Source organism: Sinocyclocheilus grahami, unplaced genomic scaffold (assembly GCF_001515645.1).
Source record: "Sinocyclocheilus grahami isolate Dianchi unplaced genomic scaffold, SAMN03320097.WGS_v1.1 scaffold824.1, whole genome shotgun sequence".
Classification (NCBI taxonomy): domain Eukaryota; kingdom Metazoa; phylum Chordata; class Actinopteri; order Cypriniformes; family Cyprinidae; genus Sinocyclocheilus; species Sinocyclocheilus grahami.
Window position 1 is genome coordinate 342,860 of NW_015506003.1, and position 25,638 is coordinate 368,497.

The 25,638-nt window shown below is 38.1% G+C and overlaps 2 protein-coding genes across 2 annotated transcripts in view; both read left to right on the forward strand.

Annotated features, from left to right (window-relative positions):
- Positions 1-2,279: 2,279 nt before the first annotated feature.
- LOC107562457 (U8 snoRNA-decapping enzyme-like) lies at positions 2,280-4,685 on the forward strand. The gene is made up of 4 exons (XM_016247089.1): positions 2,280-2,518; positions 2,669-2,709; positions 2,818-3,043; positions 3,111-4,685. Exons 1-4 carry the CDS (start codon positions 2,375-2,377, stop codon positions 3,315-3,317), a joined length of 618 nt encoding a protein of 205 aa, XP_016102575.1. The 5' UTR covers positions 2,280-2,374; the 3' UTR covers positions 3,318-4,685.
- Positions 4,686-8,407: 3,722 nt separating this feature from the next.
- The window catches only part of LOC107562452 (SLIT-ROBO Rho GTPase-activating protein 3-like), a 28,304-nt gene continuing 11,073 nt past the window's right edge, over positions 8,408-25,638 (forward strand). The window contains exons 1-11 of the mRNA XM_016247085.1: positions 8,408-8,632; positions 16,493-17,055; positions 17,323-17,494; positions 19,152-19,314; positions 19,458-19,520; positions 20,569-20,742; positions 20,877-21,005; positions 21,728-21,979; positions 23,710-23,794; positions 24,081-24,108; positions 24,504-24,600. Coding sequence (XP_016102571.1) covers positions 16,989-17,055; positions 17,323-17,494; positions 19,152-19,314; positions 19,458-19,520; positions 20,569-20,742; positions 20,877-21,005; positions 21,728-21,979; positions 23,710-23,794; positions 24,081-24,108; positions 24,504-24,600 — 1,230 coding nt within the window. The 5' untranslated portion in view covers positions 8,408-8,632; positions 16,493-16,988. The remainder of the gene's footprint in view (positions 8,633-16,492; positions 17,056-17,322; positions 17,495-19,151; positions 19,315-19,457; positions 19,521-20,568; positions 20,743-20,876; positions 21,006-21,727; positions 21,980-23,709; positions 23,795-24,080; positions 24,109-24,503; positions 24,601-25,638) is intronic.

Genomic DNA, 25,638 nt, shown 5'->3' on the forward strand with positions numbered 1-25,638 from the left:
GATTACCAGCCAGCCTGTCCCCGCAAATCAGCAATAATGTAAGCTAATCAGTCTTTTAGCAAGTGACTCACTGGATGGAGACAACCAGTGCCATCTGCATTGTGTTAGGTCTCACACACACACACACACACACACACACACACACTCAAACACATAACCTACATATGAGCACCCACAGCTGTCTGCCTATTTTAGTCTGGATTTTGACAGCACTATATCTCTCCCCCCAAGATCCCCCATAACAATCCCTGACGCCTTCACCAGAACAATAGCCAGCAGCTTACATAAACCTTTTAAACTTAGAAAGCACTCAAGGCTCAAGAATAGCGCAGCCATTCTGGCGCAATCCCCTGACACACGGTAAGCCCAGAGAGGACGGACAGAGTTAACAAAATCAACGTTGACTTTAACAATTCTAGATGCCTGATTCGAGTCTATGTGCGTGGATGCTCAAAGTTTCAGTTACATTTGATAAAGCGGATAGATTTGATTCTAAATTCTGATTGGATGAACCATGTTTAAAGCCATTGTAAAACATGCATATACTCTCACCTGTGGCTGCACATCAGTTGAATTCTATTAATGCACCAAGTTGCTTTGTTGTTTGTCCAACAGTTCCACAGTAAGGCTAATTAACTACATTAATTGATTGAACAATTATTTCTTCTTCTCATTACTATAATATCTAAAATACATTTAAATGAATAATAATTAAATTCTTTAATTTATTAATTAACATTCTTCTTTAATTTACGATTTTTTATTTCTAATATAATAATTTAATAATAATAATAATGAGAAGAATTGATCCACCAATTAATATAGTTCATATTGTTGGTTAATTTAATTTAATTTGTAATTGGCCAAAAATGTAAATTACTGTAATATCTTTCCGGCTAATCACTTTAGAATGTTTAATTGCAATACATTTACAGTGATCAAAATGAGCAAAACAAAAGCTGTGATGAATGTGACCATGTGCACACCTTCATAAACTCGCTTTATCTCTCCACCTGTCTCATTGTCTCTTAACATACCCAGTTTAGGCTTACACTATCATCATTACTATTTAAATAGTACATATGACCTGCAATTAAAATTCTCAGCCCCACTTACATACACCTGCATCTCTCCACATTCATTCACTGTCTCCTACAATGGGACAATTGGAACCTTGACAGATTGGAATGAGAAGTGAATATGGGTTAATTCAGTCAGTCTCTCCCCCCCAAGCTAGTCAGTGTATTCAGTATTGTAAGTTATTTCAGAGGTATTGCAAGTATCACATACAACCATAATAAAACAGTGCATTGACATAAAAAAGGAAATTTACTTTTGGTACTTAAGTACTTTTAAAAGCAAGTACTTCTGTACTTGTACTTAAGTAAAAATCTGTCTTCAAAACTTTCACTTGTAATGGAGTAATAGTTGACCAGCAGTATCTGTACTTTCACTCAAGTAATGGAGTTGAGTACTTTGTCCGCCTCTGCAGTGGTTCTATGCAAACTAATTGGGCAATATGAAATTAGAGTCAGTGCATACCTGAGGAATTAGCACTCATGACCGTGTAATCGCCTTTGCTTTTGAAGTCACACTGCATTTTATTTCTAGTGCTATGCACAGGTGGCATAGATTCAGAGTGACATAAAATAAAGGGGAAGCACTGTATCCATTTTGTCTTTGTCCTCTGGCTTCTTTCAACAGGAATACTTTTCTTTCTTTCTTTTTTCTTTCTTTCTTTCTTTGGTGAATGCTAACATCTTCAGAAGTACAATTTAGTTGCTATACTGCCATCTGGCAACAGACGTACGTTGTCTGAGAAGTTAATAAAAACTACGCAATGAATTCTTAATATGCATAGCCTTGAAATATTATGCAATATTTTTTTACAAACTATATGCCTATAAATATATTACAAAAAAAAACATTTGTTTAAGTCAATCGTTTTCATTTGAGGTCTCTATGAAATATTGTGTCCAAAAATTGCCATGGTAGCAATAGTTTTGGCCAAAGTACTATCGTTAAAACAATTATTCTTGCTTCTTTAAAATAATTATGAATGAATTTGGGAACACTTTTTTGAACATTTTAAACAGATTTCAGGATTTTAATTATTATTATTGTTTTATATGACAGATTTAGTAAACACAACACAGTTTTGTTGTTTTTAACTTTGGGTTTTATATTTATTGTGGTAACTATGGTGAAAAAAATTCATAAACAATGTTAGAAGAGCTGCGTTCTCAGTGGACTATTATTTTGAAATAGTGAACGTCAGGTGATCATAGCGGAACGTTATTGCGCGCAGTAGTAACACACGCTCATATCAACACAGCTATAGCATTAAATATACAGTTGATTCATTTGTTTGTTTATGGCTCGTCCTGGAATGGCGGAACAGATCACGAGAGAAGATGCGTTGACACGGGAGGGCTACAGACATGCGGGTCACATTATGCTGTACGGAGACTCTAGTGCCAAACTCTTCGGGAAAATCCCAATCAAACATATAGTACTGGTAAGGAAGAGTGCACTTACTGTGACCTGCACATCTATTTACCTTTATTTGAAGAGTGCGACTGCGACAGGTGCACTATATTAAAACAGCAAGTTAAAAATAAAATGCAAATGAACGCCCTGAACCTGAATTCAGATTACTGTCATTCAGATGCAGATGCGTTTTGATGGCTTGCTGGGTTTTCCAGGGGGGTGAGTTCATCTTTCAGCACGGAAAAAAAATAAGTAAATCATCTTGAAAAGAATTTAAAGTTTTCAGGCTTTATTAATGGAGGCTGTATTTTATTTTATAATCTATAGATTGGTGAACCCATCTAAGGAGACGCTGGAGGCGGGGCTTAGTAGAGAACTACACGAGGAGGTGGGCGTGGCTGTGCCTGTGGGCGTGGACAATCACGTGTCCTCTTGCCTTTCTCCATCTAGCCCTAGGCTCATCACGCACTTCTACATCAAGAAGATGACAGAGTCAGAGCTGAAAGAGATAGAGAGAGCAGCTGTAACTGCAGCCACAGACCATGGTTTAGAGGTTAAAGCTCTTGTCTATTCTTTTCTTGTGTGCGTAAATATACTGCAACTTTCTTCTCTGTCTCCAGGTATTAGGTATGGTCAGAGTGCCGCTCTACTTCCTGAAGAATGGAGGTGGTCTGCCCTATTTCCTGTCCCACTCGTTCATCAGTAACTCTCGGGCCCAGCTGCTCTCTGCCCTGCAGCACTGTAGGCTGCTGTCCCAGGGGGAGCTGGAGAAGGCTGTGAGACAGGCTGAGCAGATGAGACGCACAAACAGTGGTGATCCACACTGACATCAGTTTACACAGCGGTGCATTTTTACCCCTGTGCCACAGCTACATCACCCCTCATTGCATTAGAAACTCCCTCTTGTCCTCACCCTACCCTCAGTTCCTGATTCATGCATGTGCAGCATGTACTCTCTGTAGATATCCTGTGTCTCAGAGGATCAGAGCTGTTTAACAGGGCCTTAACTGTTTATCTTAAATTTACTAACAATTACTGACTCTAAATTCACTTAATGGTATTATTTTTACTTTATGTCAGTATTTCCTGTTCTACTGTACTAGTGCATCATTAGAGCACATAAACACAACTCTGGGATGTTGCAATAATTATTCCTCATAACAATTTAATTTGTTATTAATATGAACACATATAATTTGCATTTGCAAATGAATAATATATTATTTACGTACAAGTGAATAAGAGACTTGTACGCCATTTGTTTATGAGAGTTAGATGTTTGCAAGAGAAATTGTGCATGCTGGTTTGACTAATAAACATCAGTCTGCATATTAGCATCACATTTGTATCAAAGCTGAGGTTTTCATCACAACACATGCAGTACTAAGAATGACCACAGAGTTGCGCTGTCAGGCTGCCTCTGTTACAAGCAAGTCTTTATCTCTGTTTGTAGTTTAAAGCTACAGTGTGTGATTTCTGGGCCACTTGCTTCACTGAACAGAATTGTAAAAAATAATGTTTTTTTTTTTTTTTTAACATTCCCTTATCTACCATTGGTTAGTAAACAGACAGTCCCACCCCAAACTCAGGCCATTGGTTGCACCAGTGTTGCAGAGATCTACAGTGTTTACGCTTTTTGGATAACTTTATGAGTGGCTTATTGTCTTGCATCACCTTTAAATTAGTGTTACATTGTTACTATTTAGAAAACTTTCATAACACCCATCAATAATGAAATGAGCGTGCAGTTCACTTTAACTCTTATTTCAGCTTCCCCTTTCTTGTAGGAAACAGTTCCAGAGAATTCATGACTTTCAGTAACTCCATTACTCAGAGGTCTTTCTATGACATGTCTAGCTCATATGATGGATTTTACTCATTTTCAGTAATTCACCGTTCTAATGATTACGTTGTAGCTGTATCTTGTAGCCCAAAACATTGCTGCCTGTTTTGTTAAAAGTAGTACTTCACTGCTGGCTAGATGGGGTTTTAATAAAAGTTGACTGTCTATGCAGTAGAAATGCAATTTTTTTTTAAAGTACTGTAAAATCTATAGTTTTCACAAAAGCCTTGGAGCTGTCAAAAGTCCACCGTATTACATCTTTTGCTGACAAATAAACGGGGATATCTTGGTGCAAGTAACACTGAAAGATTCTGTTCATATACTACCGACACTGTAACAATACAAAGCTAGTTGAAAATTGGCAAACTGATGCTTTTTATTCTGTTTTTTTTTTTCTGTTGTACGTATGTACTATGCCCTATATTCTGGAAAGCATACAGCTAACTTCTGAAGAGTCTTTAGATACATACAGTGGGTACGGAAAGTATTCAGACCCCCTTAAATTCTTCACTCTTTGTTATATTGCAGCCATTTGCTAAAATCATTTAAGTTAATTTTTTTCCTCATTAATGTACACACAGCACCCCATATTGACAGAAAAACACAGAATTGTTGACATTTTTGCAGATTTATATTAAAAAAAAAAAAGAAATATCACATGGTCCTAAGTATTCAGTATAGTTTTCACAAAAGCCTTGGAGCTGTCAAAAGTCCACCATATTACATCTTTTGCTGACAAATAAACGGGGATATCTTGGTGCAAGTAACACTGAAAGATTCTGTTCATATACTACCGACACTGTAACAATACAAAGCTAGTTGAAAATTGGCAAACTGATGCTTTTTATTCTGTTTTTTTTTTCTGTTGTACGTATGTACTATGCCCTATATTCTGGAAAGCATACAGCTAACTTCTGAAGAGTCTTTAGATACATACAGTGGGTACGGAAAGTATTCAGACCCCCTTAAATTCTTCACTCTTTGTTATATTGCAGCCATTTGCTAAAATCATTTAAGTTAATTTTTTTCCTCATTAATGTACACACAGCACCCCATATTGTGGACAGGAATGTTACTGTACAGTCAGCCAGAAATATTTAATTATTTATTAGATATTAAACCACAAAATGAAAACAATTACATTGCTATATTTACATTTCATTACTTTACTCATTTTAGATGTTAAAGGGATAGTTAACTCAAAAATAGAAATTCTGTCATCATTTACTCACCTTAATTTCATTCCAAACCATGACTTTTTTCTTTCTTTCTCACAAAAGAAGATATGCAAATGACGCCAATATTTTTACATAACGATGAAAAATATAACTGCCTCTTCTAAATTCATTAGCATTAAATTATTCATTGATGTTTCAACAACAATTTTAATGGGGTCATATGATGCAATTTCAATTTTTTCTTTCTCTTTGGAGTGTTACAAGCTCTTGGTGGATAAATAAGATCTGTAAAGTTGCAAAGACTAAAGTCTCAAATCCCAAAGAGATATTCTTTATAAAAGTTAAGAGTCAACCACGCCTACCTAAAACGGCTCGTTCTAACACGCCCCCACATATCTACGTCACGATGTGGGAAGATTTGCATAACACCACCCAAATGTTCACGCAAAGAAAGAAGGTGTAACTTTTATTCTTGCTGTAGTATTGTTGTTGCCGTGTGTTTCATTGTGAAAGCGAAACTACTTTGTTTGGCCTTCCAAAAGAGGACGATATCCGCTTGGTGAGCGTGATTTCACCAAGTACAACATGTTCCTGGATCAACATCTTTGTTAATCCTGGAACATCATTGCAATCAACCAATCAGAACTGAGAGATAACTTTTCAGGAAATGTCAGTTTTAGGCTTACAATCAGGATTAGGTGCTTCTACACCCTTGTTAATCAGTTATCATTTCCCTCTGATTTTAGGAATAAATTATGGGTAGGGTTAGGTTTAGGGGTAGGGATTGGGTTAAGTCTGTATTTTTGGACAGTAATGTTGATCCAGGAACATGTCTTACTTAGCAAAATCACGGTGACCATATCCGCTTCATCATGCCTAGAGCTGATCCGTGCTGGTCGCTGAGGAAATACATCAACTTTGCGCTGTGGATCGCCGGATCGGCTTTCACCGTGAACGAAGCAGAGTCCAGCCCGGGGTCGTCACATGTGGTTGCCGCAAGCCCGCCGGCCTCCGCTCACTCAAGCCGGTGGCTCTTTGGAAGGACACGACTAGAAATCAGTGGTTAAGTTGTATTTACAACACTGTTCCAGAACAGTTCAACTGAAATATTAAGATGTGTGCAGCATTTTATGGAGGACTGTTTCCTGAGTACGTTTTCACTTAAAGGATTTGCCACTGATGACTCTAACGCGAGTTTTGAGCAGTGTAGAGTAGGGCTTGTTGTTTGTAATTTCTCCGATCACAAATGCAGACATGGTTTTATGTTTACGCGGCGCGATGCAACGCAGCGCGTAAAAAGACAGTATAAGTCATAATCCGTAATTATGTCCCTACTGGATGCAACAAATGCCTCGTTTGTAATGGGTTTTATTGGCTTTGTCTCGTCCTGCTGGGAGATGGCATCACAGTATGGTGAGGGGCGTAACATTTCCTTCACACGCTTGAGGTATTCGGCCAATCAGAGCACACCTCGCTTTTCAGACCGATGAGCTTTGTAAAAATCGACGCGTTTCAGAAAGGCGGGGCATAGAGGAGAAACAATAATGTACAGTATGTGGAAAATAATATGTTTTTTAACCTTAAACCGCATAAACACATTTCAATACACCAAATACACCAAATAATGTTCAATAATGCAACATCATAAGACCCCTTTAATAATTCTGGCACACTGACAAGTCACAACCCACACACAAACACTTCTCAGTAACCTTTTAGCATCTGAAGCTGTTGCTGTCACGAGTCTGTGACTGAGTAAATTGGCGGTTTTGTGGGCACCATTTCCTGTGAGAACTCATCTGAAAACTCTTATTGTATGCATAACAATTATGGATCTAATGAGCTACACGAATGTTTGCACATGCATTGCATACTAGATGTGACAGGTCATTAGCACCTGAGCAACAGTCCGTTCACAAAGAACATGTTGCGTCTAAAAGCAAAAGTTGAACGGTCTGCCTATGTAAACGGTCTATGTTTTTATAGAGAAACATAACGCAGTGGAAAGGAATAAAACACGTTCTGTGTGAACCGGCCATTACGTGCCAGCAGGTGTGTGTGTGTGTGTAGTCGGCCATTGTTTGTTTATCGCCCAGATTTTGCTATTACCCATTCAGTCCCTTTTGGATTGGCATTAGCATCAGTTTTACAGCTCATCTGCAAGAACATTAAATAGATTCATGACATTAATCCTGAATGTGTGTGTGTGTGTGCGCGCGCAGAGAAGGGGGGGGGGGGCTAGTCCGCGAGCATAATGCAAGGTCATAAGATAAACATTTCATGGCCACAGAGAGGGAATATTAGGAATGAGAGATGGAGCAGAACGGGGGGCGTCCAAGTCTACGAGAGAACAAGACAGCATATTCATATCCATCTCTGTATTTATAGTAAGCCTGTGGGGAGGGGGGCGGAGGGGGCGTGGCTTCGGTTGTGCCATTCTCTCTGATTGCCTGAGAGCAGAGGAGACCGAGAGGCATGCGCGCGCGTGTGTGTGAACCAAAGAAGGGGAGCTGTTTTCTAGCATGCATGCTTGTGTGTGTGTGTGTGTGTGCGCGCGCGCGCGCGCGTGTGCGTGTTTGTTTCCAACTTATTTTGAATGCTCTCCCTGAGGGGGGGGGGCTAGGCCGCGAGCATAATGCAAGGTCATAAGATAAACATTTCATGGCCACAGAGAGGGAATATTAGGAATGAGAGATGGAGCAGAACGGGGGGCGTCCAAGTCTACGAGAGAACAAGACAGCATATTCATATCCATCTCTGTATTTATAGTAAGCCTGTGGGGAGGGGGGCGGAGGGGGCGTGGCTTCGGTTGTGCCATTCTCTCTGATTGCCTGAGAGCAGAGGAGACCGAGAGGCATGCGCGCGCGTGTGTGTGAACCAAAGAAGGGGAGCTGTTTTCTAGCATGCATGCTTGTGTGTGTGTGTGTGTGTGTGTGTGCGCGCGCGCGCGTGTGCGTGTTTGTTTCCAACTTATTTTGAATGCTCTCCCTGAGAGAGAGTCATGTGTGTAGAGTGTCAGAGGGGGTGAAATCAAACTGGCTGCGTGAAATCTGTGACTGAAACACAGTGTTCTCTGTGTCCAGCGAGAGGGAAAGAGAGAGACAGAACCTATTAGAATGAGGTAAGACTGGGTTTTCTTTATTATTATTTATGACTATAAATTCACTGTGCAGTCCTCTCAGCATGACTGGTTGTATGTTTATGTGTTCTCACTCCACCTCCTCCTCACACACGCAGTGGAGGCTCACTGACATGTTTGTGTGCGTATGACAGCGAGCATTTCTTAGATGCATGCGTTATCCTTTCAATAGGATGAGTGTGTGCGCGTGTTTTTGACAGATGCGTCCATCAATTCAATTCAATTCAAATTCATCACGTCCACGCATAGACTGCGTGCTTTTGCATACATGACTGATTGTGCGCATGAATACCACAAAGAGAGAGAAAGTCGCTAACTGACGAGCTGCTTCCTCTTTCAGTGTGTCTCAGCCTTGATTGTTATCAGGCTGTCCGTCCCACCTCTTTGCTTCATTCTTCCACCTCAACACCTCCCCTCTCACCTCCTCTACCTCTGTGGTGTTGTCATTTGGCGGAGGGTTTCCCTCTGTGTCTCTCTCTCTCTTCCTCTTGCACAATCTCCTCCCTTTCATTTTCACACTTCTAATCACCCTTAAAGGAACAGTATAGGTTGAAATAAAAATGTTGTCCTTGTTTACTCTTCCTCATGTCCTTCCAAACCTGTATGAGTTGTCTGTCTTCTGTCTAACATAAAAGGAGGTATTTGGTAGTGTGTTCACGCTGGTCTTTTCCATACAATGAAAGTGAATGGTTGTCAGGCTCTAAGTAAGAGAAAAAAAGTAGTCAATTTGCACAATATTCCTAGTCATCTGAAGTCATACTATAACTATGTGAGTAATAAACCTGCATTTATTTTGATCTTTGAAAAAAATCTTCCCCTCTACCTCTCAAATCTCTTTAATGGGATTTAAATATTCACATATGAAATACACATTCAGAAAATACATGTTCAATAAATAAATATTCAGTTTTACATATTCAAATTTATTGTCACAAGTGGTTATAAGACACGCTAGATCCAAATACATTTTGCATCACTGACATTAAACCTACATGAACATGAATGAGATTTAATAGGAGGAATTGACCCAAAAATTCTGTCATCATTTACTCACCAGCATGTCATTCCAGACCTGTATGACTTTCTTCTGTGGAACACAAAAGAAGAGGTTTTGTTCATTGTCAGTTGTCGATACAATGAAAGTCAATGGGGTCCAAACCAAGACTGGATGGGCAATGCATGGGCCAAATAAGCACTGAAACATTTTTCAAAATATTTTATTTTGTGTTCCACAGAAGACAGCATGTCATACAGGTTTGAAACAACATGAGGTTCAACATGAGTAAATGATAACAGCAGTATAATGAATTAATTTTCATTTTAAGAGTTAAATACTTACATTTCAGTCTGCTGCTCTCAACAAAAGAAATGTATGGCTTAGAAGTCTTGAAATGATGGTCATATGGACCACTTGTGGTGTCATTTTTGCAGCTTGACAGTTTCTGGTCATCATTCACTTTCATTTTATGGAAAAGAGAAGTGTCATCACTCTGCTAAACTTCTATATTTGTGTTCCAATTAATAAAATAATTAAACTGGTTCAGAACAACATGTGTATGAGGAAACAATAACAGATTTGTCATTTTTGGGTGAACTAGCCTTTTGAAAAGGCAGATATGGGGCAGCTGGGATAGATGCTCCGTTAAAAGAGGTATTGAAGGGTAGATGTATGAGTCAGAGGGAAAACTTGGCAGAAAAGCAGGGATGAAACGCAGGAGAGGAGAGATGTGCTCCTGATACCCACAGAGCACGTCACAATGTCAGACTTCAGGGGAAGTGCAGGAAAGACTACAGTGACTCAAGCTGCTTAATATGGGATTAGAGTGTGTGGGAGAGAGAGTGTGTCTGTGTCTGTGTTTGTTTTCATGTACACAAGCAGAAAAGGCGTGACAGTGCAGGAAAGGGAATCGTGAATATCAGATGAGCAGTCTTATCTCAGCATGACCTCTACTCAGCTCCTATTTACTGCTCTGAGCTGTCCCTCAAAGCTCTCGCTATCTCTTAAAAATGTTATAGCTCAGAAGTTGCTCTTTCTTAGCTTATGTGTGAGTTAAGGTAAATCTCAGTAATGTTAGTAAAGACATTTTAGAATGATTTCTGAAGGATCATGTGTCACTGAAGACTGGAGTAATGGTTGCTGAAAATTCAGCTTTGCCATGACAGAAATAAGTTACATTTTAAAATATAATCAAATAGAAATCAGTTATCTTAAATTGTAATAATATTTCACAATATTACTCAAATTAATGCAGCCATTAATAAAATAAATGCAGCCTTTTGTGAGCATAAGAAACATATGGACCCTAACCATTTGAACGGTAGTGTAGACATTGTTGAGATCTCTTCTGAATCTCTGAGTGAGATTACTGTACCCATTCCTCGGGAGCAAAATCTGAGACACAGGAGACTTAATCACAATGCTGACTAGGAAAAACCGTTGAGATGCTTCAAAGATCTCATCTGATGTTTCATATTGGCAGCTATCAGAGCAAAGCATATCTTAAGTAACTTATTAGTTTCAGGCAATATTTGCAGAAATGCATTTTTCCATGGTCCATAACATACATGTTCAGAATTGTGCTCACTTTAATGGCTCTTGGTGCAATTGTGATGTTATTTCATTATTTATTGTAGGTAATGAACATTAGCAACAAGATTTGTGGACAGACACACATCTGAAGCTGAAAATGAGATCAGGGTTGCAATAGGCTAACGGTTTCATGGATGTGGTATGCATTATCAATGGTCACATCACATGAGTTTCTATACTGTTGTGTAGGTAGTGATGTTTTGGTTTACTGTTGTATAATTTGACGAGTCTGTGTGTTTCCATTTTGAATGACATTTGATGTTATGGGTATGTTGCACTTAATAGTGTGACTTCAGTATTGTATTGGCATTTTGTCAGGAAAGAGTGTGTGGGTGCTGGTGGGAAATATACATAGTTTGTTTTAGCTGTGATTTGCAACTTTAGTACCGTTCAAAAGTTTAGGGTCGGTAATTTTTTTTTTTAAAGAAGTTAATAGACTGTTTCAGCAAGGATGCATTAAAGGGGTCATATGATGCGATTTCAATTTTTCCTTTCTCAGTGTTACCGCGTGTGTGTGACGCTGTGTGACGCATTTTATGGAGGACTGTTTCCTAAACCTGCAGTTCTGCATAGCCTACAATGGGTCTGTGCTCAAAGGCTGTTCTATAAAGTGGGGCAGTTCCAACTTTGCAAGAACAGTCTGACGCTTTTGACTCACAGCCTGCCTGTAAGTATATTTTTTATATTTAAAGAATTTGCCACTGATGATTCAAACGCGAGTTTTAAGCAGTGTAGAGTAGCGCTTGTTGTTTTTCGTTTCTCCTTCTCCGATCACAAATGCAGACATGGTTTTATGTTTATGCCTCGCGATACGCAACGCAACGCAGCGCGTAAAAACACAGTATAAGTCATTATAATCAGTAATTATGTCCCCACTGGATGCAACAAATGCCTCGTTTATAATGGGTTTTATTGGTTTTGTCTCGTCGTGCCGGGAGATGGCATCACAGTATGTTAAGGTTCGTAACATTTCTATCACATGCTTGAGGTATTCGGCCAATCACAACGCACTGGATAGCTGGCCAATCAGAGCACACCTCGCTTTTCAGACCGATGAGCTTTGTAAAAATCGACGCGTTTCAGAAAGGCGAGGCATAGAGGAGAAACAATAATGTACAGTATGTGGAAAATAATGCATTTTTTGAACCTTAAAACGCATAAATGCATTGTATTACACCAAATACACAACATAATGTTCTTTTTAGCAACGTCATATGACCCCTTTAAATTGATCAAAAGTGTCAGTAAAGACTTTTACATTGTACATTAACTAATTTTAATTTCAAATAAATGCTGTTTGAACTTTATATTCATCAAAGAATCTTGACAAATGTATAACAGTTTCCACAAAAATAGTAAGCAGCACAGCTGTTTTCAATATTGATAATAATAATAAATGTTTCTTGAGCAGCAAAACATCATATCAGAATGATTTCTGAAGGATCATGTGACACTAAAGAATGGAGTAGTGATGATGATGATACATTTTGCTTTGCCATCACAGGAGCAAATTATATTTTACAAATGTATTCAAGTAGAAAACAGTTACTTTAAATTTATTAAATTTAATCAATTAAATTTGATTAAAATTGGCCGGCGGATTCGACGAAGGAGGCTTGCGGCAACCACATGTGACGATCCCGGGCTGGACTCCGCTTCGTTCACGGTGAAAGCCGATCCGACGATCCACAGCGCAAAGTTGTTGTATTTCCTCAGCAACCAGCGCGGATCAGCTCCAGGCATGATGAAGCAGATATCGTCCTCTTTTGGAAGGCCAAACAAAGTAGTTTCGCTTTCACAACTAAACAAACAGCGTCTTCACGACATGGCGGCGGCAACAACAATACTACAGCGAGAATAAAAGTTACGCCTTCTTTCTTTGCGTGAACATTTGGGCAGCGTTATGCAAATCTTCCCAGATAGTAACGTAGGTATGTGGGGGCGTGTTAGAACGAGCCATTTTAGGTAGGCGTGGCTGACTCTTAACTTTTATAAAGAATATCTCTTTGGATTTGAGACTTTAGTCTTTGCAACTTTACAGATCTTCTTTATGCACCAAGAGCTTGTAACACTCCAAAGAGAAAGGAAAAATTGAAATCGCATCATATGACCCCATTAAAGAATCTTTTCAACCCCAAACCTTTGAACGCTACTGTATGTGCACTTTCACAGCTTATGTGCTTTATTTCATTCCCATAATTTTGTTGTCGTCATTCTGTCTCACTGACGTGTTGTTTCAAAGCCATATTACGTCCTTTTCTCCGTGGAATATAAAAAGAGGTATTAGACAAAATGTTCAAGCTGCAATTTTCCATGCAGTCAAAGTAGAGGTCAAGCTCCAAAAAAGACCAACTCATATTTTATGAGGAAAGTCTTTTGAAGCCATACTATAGCTTTGTGTGAGGATCAGACTGAAAGTTAAGTGATTATTAACTTAAAATGGAGCCTTGAAAATCATATTTGACAGCCATGGTTACATTTATGAAAAAGCGCAGCTTAGACATTCAGCTTATTATCATCTGTTGTGTTCCACTGAAGAAAGAAGGTCATACTGGTTTGGAATGACATGAGGGTGAGTAAATGAACTTGAACTTTTATATTGGGGTTAGCGATACCCTTAAATAAACATTTTGTGATGCATCACGTTCAGCCTTTAATATTTGTGCCTTTGTCTGTACAGCAGTAGCATCACTCCATGGCAATGAGAGAACACAGCAGAGGTAGCTATAACTGTGTGTGTGTGTGTGTGTGTGTGTGTGTGAGGGTCCCTGTGGTCCTCTGCTCTGAGAGATAAGACCAGAGCTCAGCTTCTTCCCAGCCTCCTCTGGGAGCGTAAAACAGGATTGATCCCATGGATCTCCAATTCCCCTCAGTTTCTTTAACGCAATACAGCAGACAGATCAAGTTTAAATAGGCACATTCACTCAGTCAGGACACCGGAGTGGTTTCACGCAGGCATTTGGTTGCTTATGTGTTGCTGACAATATAAATATATATATATACATATATTTAAAAATAGGATTCACCACCACCATTATGCTGAAATTGTGATTGCTAAATGGATTATGCAATTAGATGAGTGGACACCGTGTGGGGTTTTATTTATAGAAATGCAGCCTTGCATTTTTTTTTTTTTACATCTGAAATAGACTAAAGTTAAAATGCTTCAATCTTTTCTATAAAATAGAGAAACTACTACCAAGAGTATATATCAAAAACGCACTGACATGCAGCAGTCCTGGCATACACTAATGCAATAGAATTCAACCCCATTGTGCACAAATCCGATTCAACTCTTGTGAATCAATAATAGCATTATCATAATGAAGTCTCTGCTGAGTTCTGATTGGCTGGCTGAGGCTTTTGACCTCTAAACAGTCAGATGGAGGAAGTGAAGAGCAGACTGTCATGACTGCTCAATGACTAGTAAGAGTGCATGATGTGCCTTTTGCATGGAATCAGTTGACAAGAAAATGTGTTGATATACTATTAGTATTATGGGTATAGTGCAATAATTATGTGTTTATTTGTTGCTATTGTTCCATGAAAAGCTTTGTGCTCATGTGACAGGGTTGAAAAAATCAAATCTAGTGGATTTACTTTGAAACAATTTTCACTCATGAATAGCTAGTACATTTTTTACAAATGATTACAAAGAAACTGCAAGACATTGAATTAAAAATTGCAATTTGAAGTAGATAGAAATGGTATTTTCTTGTAAAATGTACCCCAATAATCTATGTTTCATTTACAACTTCATAAAATAATTTTTACAGTGTTTAATTTGTCATTTATATTTAGCATCCAAAGGCCTAAAACAGGGTTTCCCAAACTGGGATTCATGAGATAACTGCAGGGGGGTTGTGAGTTGATCAAAATATCAATATCAATAATCAATAATTTGTTAAATCTTTAAAATGTACAATTAAAATAAATAATTGTAAAATAATAACAATCAAAATAATGTATTTGCCAAAAAAATTAAGTATTTTATTTGTTTACTTGCATGTCATGTGAGCGTTAACCAACATCAGAGAACCGTGAACATGTAAATGTGTTGATAAATTGTTGAAATATTAACTTAAAATCTCAAGTAAATATTTTGTCAAAGCGGTTTGGCTTACAAAATTTTGGGAATCCCTGGCCTAAAACATATATGCACACCAACATATTTAAGTGCATACATGAGACAAATTACCATGATGAGAAACCTCTTTATTTGTATGTAAATGTATATACATTAGCTCATAATGTGCAGAACATTTCTGTGTGTGTTTTTCTCAGGTGACTCACCATATATGTGTGGTATCTTAAATTCTTAATGCACAGTGCTAGAGCAGCACTCTCTGGTCTGACTATGAGTGTGTGTGTGTTTGTGCCGAAAGCCATGATGACTCAGGTCCCTCCACCCTCTCATAAGACCAACGGCCATCACTGGCGCAACTCACAGAAACTCTAGCACAGTTCAGCCTAACGTCCTACAACAAACAATCAGTCACGTGTAGGCAGAGTCAGAGCTTCTAAAAATTCCTCCCTTCCCTGTCTGACGTGTTTAAGGCTTTTAATTTGAGTTATTAACTCATGCTTTAGAGCAGTGGTCCTCGGCTGGCAGGTTGCGACCACAAATTGGGTCACAGATTTGTCTGATTGGATTGCAGGCAGTGTTGAAGATACTGAATGCAAATAATAAAATGCAGCTATATAATTGTTCATAGTTAGGATAGCAAAATAAACAGACTTCCTTAAAAGTAAAAACAAAACCGTTCCTATTTTGTTTGTTGTTGATATCAAAGACTGTGTCCAATTAGACTCTATTTTTAATGCAAATTCATCTGTCCCTTGGTGGAAGCAGCCAAACTAGGCAGATGCCAACATGGACAGGTTGCATTATGCAAAAATAATTACAACTTTGGTACTGTTGGGCTGCCTCTTGACATTCAATTAAAGTAAACCTTGTTGAGAACTTGAAAGGTTTGTTTTTAGAAGTAGTACAAAGTGTGGATACTTAATTTAGGATTGACAGGATGTCTTGATGTGAGAATCTTTTTGAATCACACACACCATAGAAGACAAACAGGATGTGGGCAGGTGTTCTCTGTTTGCTTAACCGTCTTCTGGAAGTGCCAGAGACACGTCATTCTGAAGTAAATTTACTTCCATATTCTATTTATGGTTTGTTTCTGTCTTGTACTTTGTCTTCGTCAGTTGTCACACCAAAATTCTCTTCCTGTGTCTCTCTCTGTCTTTTCCAGGCAAGGACAATCACGTTTAACCACAGTCTCAGGAAAAAGAAAACTAGAAAACTATCAGGCCCCTGCAACGTTCTCTGCTCTGAAAACGAACCTTTAAATGCACAAGCTCAGTGCTGAGAGAGAATTGCTTGGATTGGAACTCCCTCCGTGTACACAAACACTCTCTCTCTCTCACACACACACACACACACACACACACACACACACACACGTGCACACAGAGACTTCCCTGTTCCGTTTATGCTTAGGGCACAAATTGAAAGACTGAAAAGGTTTTTCTTTAATAGCCCAGTATGAACTCCAGACCGAATGTGGCATGCCTTTCTGCACTATAATGGAAATATAGCTCATTTTGCAAAAATAAAAACACCAATACATTGAAACTGGAATTAGCATAGTTTTTTTTGTGAAGAGGAACGAAGCCTGTGCGTGATCAGCTCAGACTGTGAGTCACTGTGAACAAGTCAACAGGAGCGCTACACCAACAAAGGAGAACATGACATCGCATGGAAAACTTAGAAAGGAAAAGGGAAGTCTGGCGGAGTATGAGACACAAATCAAAGGTAAAAACTTGATCTAATGCTGTCTCTTTCACTTGGCTAGGTAGTACAGACTAATGTACTTCTCTACATGTAATGTTTGTTCTGTGTGTGAGATGTAGGCCTGCACTGTGATGTATTTATAGGCAATATTAGGGATGCTGTCTTCCCTCATCCAATCATCTCTCAGCCCCAGGCCAGGGACACTAGTGCAGGGGGATACAAAGTCATCAGTTCATGCCGCTTTTTGTGCTGAAAACCATCCATATTCCCTTCTGTCTCTTTGCTCAGAGGTCCGGGGTCAGCTCTCAGAGCAGCTAAAAATCCTAGATGCCCAGGTGGAGGTCAAGACACAGCAGCTGCAGGATCTTAGCGAGTACCTGCGCAGACGGGGGGAGATTGAGGCAGAGTATGCCCGCTCTCTGGAGAAACTCAGCGAGAGGTTCACAGTGAAGACCAAGAGGTACTTATCCTGCTTTTAGCACAGATGGATTCAAACTGAGATGTGGCCTAGTGATGTATATCTACTTATCGTTATAGATAGACAGACATTGATTTATAGATTGATAGCTCTGTGGATAGATAGAAAGATATATGTATGAGTGAGTCAATGAATCATTCACTCAACCAATTCATTCAAACACGCTGGTTCTTTCAGTAACCAAATAAAAGACTGGCTGCACCTGAAATTGCATACTCTCTGAGTAGGTATTTCTTTTGAATAAGCAATCATTTAGTCACCGTCTAAAACGTACTTTCTATATAGTATGAATGTGTGTAGTATGAATGCAATCCAGACGTACTATATTCATAATTTTGTCATTGTCATAAGACCAACCAGCATCAGTTGCTTCGTCTAACTGCCATTCATAAATCCTGCCTGTGGCCTCATGAGATAGTAAAATATCCATTGGTGCTATGAATACTCTAGATAGAATAGAATTTGGACATACTGTTCTATTCACATGCTGTTTTATAGTATAGTAGGGAAGCATGCAATATCGGATGCAGCCACTGTATCTGTGGATAAGTCATTGAATCATTAACTCAACCGATTCATTCAAACATGCTGGTTCTTTCAGTAACCAATTAAGCTAATGTCTCTGTGAGTCATTGAATCATTTGCTCAACTGATTAGTTCAAAAACACTCATTCATTTAGGAACACCGTTTTTTTTCATTGGCAGAGCAAAAGTTCGTAAAGCAACTAGCAATATTACGTCTAAAATATAAGTTACTCAATATTATTACATGGCTTTGTGGAATACTTGATTCTGATTGGTCAGTCGCGACATTCCAATGTATGTTGTTCCTCGATAACAACCGGTAAAAGCTGATAACACAGGCTCATCTGGGTAACTGAAGTCGGCGCTATACACTTGCTAGGAACATTTTTTCTTTGTGAAAGCTTTGCGTTTGGTTGGCTAATAAAATATTCAAACTTAAATCAAAATTATGTGAACAATTATGTAATTATGTCATCCTGGTATCACAGAATCACTCTCTCGCTTCACATCGGGGTCCCGTCTGGATGTACATTATCCCTTACTTAACTACTTGTTTCGTTTTTTTTCAATGAAAACATGCGTTATACAGACGTCTTTGACATTTACACCATGTTTTAAGGAACTGTGTATCAGGTTTTGCTGTTTCTCAAGACCACTGTGTTCTGTGCTGCATGTTTTTACTATTCCTCAGTGGTGTCTTTAGAATTTAACTCAAGAACATATACTTTATATTAATATATATATATATATATATATATATATATATATATTGTTGAATGTGCATATATTGGCATTAATCTTATTGTGAACAATTTTTCATAACTGTCATAACTGGATCTTCTGGTGAAACCAGACTTCTCTCTGGTGATGTATACCAGACTTTAACCACTTAGTCCACTTTTCTTTTTTTTCTTTTTTTTTTTTTACAGTTAATTGCAAGCACATTCAGATCTTCCTCCATCCAATCAACAACTGATAGATAGAACCAAGTCTACATATTTTCTTTTTCGATAACCTGTTTCACTCAGATTTGTCACAATACAGAAGAAAAGATCTGTCACTATTTCTGTTACATTGAAACTTTAACCTTTCATTTACTCCTGTCTCTCTTTAGGAAGGAGCAGTTGGACCTGTCGGTGGCTCAGTGCTGGTCTGTTCTGCTGACCCAGACCAGGCAGGAGAGCCGAGATCACAGTTCACTGAGTGAGCTTTGCTGCAACACACTCACGCAGCGGCTCTCACACTGCATAGAGGACACACACCGCCTGGCAAAACGGGTACAGAAATCTCTCTCTTCCACTCTATTACCAGATCTGACATCTAAATCCCCCTTCTTCTGTTCCTCTCTTATTAACCAACATAACACTCCCACACAAAACACAGCCAAACCATCTTCCTTATTTCTTAATCTCTGTTTCAGAGCAAGGAGGTGGGACTCCAGATGCAGGATGAGCTCTTAAAAGTCACCACAGAGCTGCAGACGGTAGGTTGGAGGCCATTAGGTGTGAGCATGCTAAATTTACAACTTTTTACAAAAATTTACAAGCAACTGAAACAGAACTGAACTGAAATAGAGTCCAAATTGCATCAGCCTTGAATTACACCATCTCGCTGTGGCCAGAGACTGCATGATTAAACCAAACTAAATACAATTTGATGCACATATTTGCACATCCATTCATGATTGAATATGTCTGCATGTCTTTCTATAGTTTCAGTTCATTTTGGTTCATCCTGTAGCACAAAAAGCCCACATGCCCCCTGCTTTCCAGAGATCATTTCTAGCTGTGCTCGGGTCAGAGCTGCAAGATCAAGCCCACTGACCCCGGCTGACAGCAGCTGTGTGCTCTCTACCCTCCAGTAGACAAACAGCTTGGCTACCACAAGTGTCTTGGCTCAAGGCTCACTGATTTTTTCATGTTTGCGTGCATGTTCTTTTTGCAGTCTTACAAGGTATTTAATGTCGCTGAAAATAGATACGCTAAGCTTGATCATAAAAAATTAAAATAGAGCTTGAATTTGAGTATGTCACAACATGAATATTGTTTTATTCATAAATAAAACAATAAAATGACAATTATTGGCTTACTATGTTAAACTAATTTGCCCATTATTATTATATTTTAAATATTTTTTAAATTTGTAAATAGGCTTAAAATATCTGTCTTATGTTAAAACTATTTAAAAAAGATATGGAGTAAAAATAAGCGTTTTTATAATAATACTTACATATAATAATAATAATAATTATTATTATTATAATAATTTTAAATATATATATATATATATATATATATATTATGATTAGTTTTGTAATTCTTTTTTATTCACAAATCTAACAATAATCCAAAAATGATCTGTCTCATTATGTTACAATAAAAAAAATTAAAAAATGTATTTGCCCATGAAGTGAAAATAAATTTTACCGTGTTTTAAGGATGTTTAGATAATACTGGAAAAAGATGAATGAATATGAATTAAGAAAATTACTTTTTGCTGTGCATGTTGTAAAAGTGTTTAATTTCTGACAGGCTTTGAAAACTTACCATCAGTACCACATAGACTGTTTGGCTGCTGAAGGTAAGCTCAAAGAGGCCACACGACTGGAGGAGAAACAGACGGGCAAGTCAGCTGATCTCGGGCTCAGCCAATCAGGAGGGCAGAGGCGCAGTTCTGTGAAAAAAATGGAGAGACTGATGGAGAAGGTAAAAATGGTGGTTTGTAAGAATGAAAGATGGTGACATCCGGAGCTTTGCTCTGTGAAGATGGCACAGGAAGAGCAGTATCTCGCACTATCTCTAACCCCCCAGTTTCCACTGTACATGTGTTTTCATCACAGAGACAAGGGAAAGTACAAGAAACTCAGCTGAAGTGCACTAAAGCTCGTAACGACTACTTGCTCAACTTGGCAGCAGCTAATGCCTCCATGAATAAGTACTATCTGCAGGACATTTGCACTCTGATTGATGTGAGTCTAAAACACTGCTGTCCCATTACCATCTGTCTAGACACTCTTTATTTGATGTCATTAGGTTTTAGTTCCCTTTTCATTTATAATTGACCCTTGACCAAAATATAGCACAGAGCATTTTATCTAATGTATTTACTGTTTGCAGAATGTGTCCATTGAGAGGGCTCTAGAGAAAACCATCTACACTACCATTGAAAATATGAACGCACTGTACTGATTTATGTTTCTCATGGTCTTAAACAACTTTGGTCTAAAGATTTATACTTAAATATTTTAAATTACATTTAAATACAAATAAAAATAGTGCCTATGTTCACAAAACAATTTTTAATGAGTGAGTAGGAGCATAAACGTGCAGGAAAAAAGCTGACACATGTCTTGCATACATATAAACCCCCTTAGTACTGTTTAAAAGAATCCCAGGATGCACGTCATGAAATCATTAGATCATTTCCACCCTTGTGTCATTTCATAGTTTCAATGACTTCACTATTGTTCTACTTTTTGACTGGTACTGTATATCTTTTGTGGCATTGATATCTTCAGCTCTCAAAAGTGTCTAAAGGTTTGTCATTTCCACTGCCTGAGGCACGTTGTAGAACATGTCAAATCTAGAACATCACAGCAGGTGTGAATCAGAACAGTCATGTTTGCTCAAACAATGACTGTATTTTTCTCTTTTTGTCTTTGTCTCGCCATCTGGTTGATGTTGAATGCAGTGCACAGATCTGGGGTATCACCTATCTGTGTCTCGGGTTATACGCGGTTACCTCTCCAACAGAAACCGAACTGTCCAGAATATGAAAAATGGCCTTCAGCAGCTAGACACAGCGGTGACTGGACTCAACCAGGGCCAGGATAGAGATGCTCTGCTCCAGGCCCACAACATGGCATTCTGTCTGCCCTTACGCTTTCAGCACCAGCCCCATGAAGGAGACCAGGTGACGCATGAGAATGACCATCTGCATTTAGTAGGGCTTTCAGTAGCTCTTGAATTAATGAAATCCTTGAAATATGTTAGTGTTATAATTTGTATAGTCATAATTATATATATTACAAACTAAAACTTTTGTAATGTTTTAGTGCAATACAAGTAATATTTTATATGCACTACCATTTAAACGTTTAATGACAGTAAATCCTTTTTTAATGCTGTTCTTTCAAACTTTTCATCAAAAATCCTGAAAAAAATGTCTCGCAGTTTCCACAAAAATATTGAGCAGCACAACTGTTTTCAATATTGGTAATAATAAGAAATGTTCCTTCAGCAGTAGATCAGCATATTAGAATGATTTCTCATGATCATGTGACACTGAAGAATGGAAAATTCAGCATTGCATCACAGATATAAATTTAATTTTAAAATATATTGAAATGGAAAACAATTATTCTAAATTGCAATAATATTTTCATAATATTACTGTTTTTACTGTAATAAAATCTTACGATTCCAGACTTTTGAATAGTGGTGTATTATAAATTAATATATTCTAAAACAAAAATCTATCACATCTATTGTTTATATACAATATCAATTCTATTAATATATATATAAGCCTAACTTAATGGCATAAGTAAATTTGTGTTTATTCACTGGTCTAGTACTTCATCCTGACCAGCAATTGTTGTCACCTATGATCATTTTTTTGCTAACTTAAAGGGTTTGCTATTAAGGTGTTACCAAGGTAAAATGATTCAGTGTATATGACAGCGTGTTCCAGTTCCTGCCAATATCCAGCAACTTCGCACAGCCATTGAAGAGGAGTGGACCAACATTCCACAGGCCACAATCAACAACCTGATCAACTCTACGCGAAGGAGATGTGTTGCACTGCGTGAGGCAAATGGTGGTCACACCAGATACTGTCTGGTTTTCGGACCCCCCAATACAGTAAAACGGCACATTTTAGAGTGGCCTTTTATTGTGGCCAGCCTAAGGCACACCTGTGCAATAATCATGCTGTCTAATCAGCATCTTGATATGCCACACCTGTGAGGTGGATGGATTATCTCGACAAAGGAGAAGTGCTCACTAACACAGATTTAGACAGATTTGTGAACAATATTTGAGAGAAATAGGCCTTTTGTGTACTTAGAAAAAGTCTTAGATCTTTGAGTTCAGCTCATGAAAAATGGGGGCAAAAACAAAAGTGTTGCGTTTATAATTTTGTTCAGTGTAGATCAAAAGTCACAGTAAAGACAGGAAAGATTTCTATTTCACATCAATTGTTCTTTTGAACTTTCTATTTGTCAAATGTATCATGGTTTCCACAGAAATAACAAGCAGCATAACTGTTTTCAACATTAATAATAATAATAAGAAATGTTTCTGAGCAGTAAATATTACATATTACAATTATTTCTGAAGGTTCACGTGACATCAAACTGGAGTAATGATGCTGAAAATTCAGATTTGCATCACAGGAATAAATTATAATTTAAAATATATTTAAATAGAGAACAGGTATTTTAAATTGTAATAATATTTCACTATTTTTACTGTATTTTCTAATCAAATAAATGCAGCCTTGGCGAGCATAGAAGATTTTTTTCAAAAACATTTTAAAAATCTCAAACTTTTGGACAGTAGTTATACTTTTGGCCATATTATGTCCATGCAAATCTTAGAGCAGAAAAGTAAATACCTTGATGACTAACAATAACATTGGCATTCATGTATTCAATGGATTTTTTTTTTCAGAAAGTGAAGGAGCATATAAGTGGCAGCTCTCTGACCTCGAAACTCCAAGTCAAGCATGACCTACTTAAAGAGGCCATACAGAAAGGTAACTAACCACAACTAACCAGCTCTTCAACTAAGAATAAAAAGAAAGTAGGTAAATAATAAAATGAAAAAAAAAATGCATGTGTGAAAGAAGTTTGTCGCTGTGCCCTAAAAAAATATAGGGTACGATGGTGTAAGATGTCTTATCACAATAAAAGTTGCAACACTAAAGTAGCAACAGTGACTTTAGTAACTATAGCATTTTGGTGGAAACTATGTGATGGAGTAACTGTCAACTTAACTGTAATTTTTTTTATCCTTATGCTTCCTTTCTGTCTCTTTTGCAGCTGAGGCCATTGATAGCGATCCCTCCAGGTATGTCTCCCATCCCATCTGTCTCTCTGTGACTATGTGCTGTTCACACAGTCATGTGCTGAAAACATTGGCCACAATCCAGCAAACATCTGCTCTTGTTTCCTGGCCGGCGGTCTTTGTGTGTTCAGCAGAAATTAAGATGGCTCCATTGAGAAATTTAATGATGAGTTTAAACGACTCAAGTGATTGAACGAATCACAATCAGTTTCATAATGAGGCTAAAACATTGTGGGATAAATAGAGTGTGTATTGACTCAAAACTGTGTGCATGCTCTATAGTACATTTCTGTTGTGTTGTTGTCTGTTCTGTGTGAATTACTGTTATGTTAGCATGTTTGCATGAGTACACTGATGCCATAGTGTCACAGTGGAGTGCCGGTGTATATATTTCCCAGAATGCAACCTGGTAGGGCAGTGCGTGTGCGGAAAGCCAGGCCCTGCTCCCAGTACAACCACAAACTCTTCTCTGGAGATATGCTCTCCTTCATTCAGGTATAACCCTGCGGCTGACAGCCCTCTGATCTCTTACAGATAGAGTTGTGTAATGTTCTTACTGTGCTCCTAACTTAATTCCCTCCGTGGCTTCCTTAACACTAGTGCCTTGTTCGCATTGTGTTTCCGGTCATGTGTGTTGCATTTGTACACTTCTGGTATGGCTTTAAGTATGGCAACCTTATGACTTGTGACAGAATAACGTATCTGGTTTATTAATGTGGCCTGTTAATGATTATTTGTGAATCGTGACCTTTTGGTTTGACCAGTCGGGTTGTAAATCTACAAGGTGAATGTTAGATAATAAGAACATATTTGGAAATAATATGATCACTTCATGCTCCCCCAGTAAGATTAGAGACATTGACACGGTTTGCATGATTGATTGTGTTACCGAATCTTATTTGAAATGACATGCTACATTATTTCCATAAAGTGGCATGGCTGCTTATTAAATTGGGTGAGACAGACAGTTTCCTCTCCAGGCATCTGTGCAGCTTAATAATCCATGTGTTAGCCAACAAAAATGTGTGTTCACCCGTGTGTGTGAGTGGAGGCATGCATGTTCGTGCTCATAAGATCCACTGCGCTATTCTCTGAATACTGCAGTCATCTTTCAATGCTTATCCAAGCCTCTTCCTCAGTTAAATGCTTGGTAATATTTGTATTTATTGTCTCTTCTATGTTATGCTTTACTTTCAATGAGAAGCTGCATTGTTTTCATAGGCTATAACATATGAAAACAATGCTGCTTTTCATTGAAAGCAAAGCCAAAAGAGTCTAACAGTTACTGTCCAGGTTTTCAACCCTACTTGGTTTCTCCGTTGAGATTTTAAAAAAAAGTTAATGGAGCGAACTATAATCCCATAAAGCATTGTGAATGAACTAATCGAGAAAAAAAAAAAAATATATATATATATATATATATACACACACATAGTGTTTCACACAGACTTGCACTTTATGTGTGGCGGCACTTCCCCTGGTGGTAATATATAAACCTGTGTGTGTGTGTGTGTGTGTGTGTGTGTGTGTGTG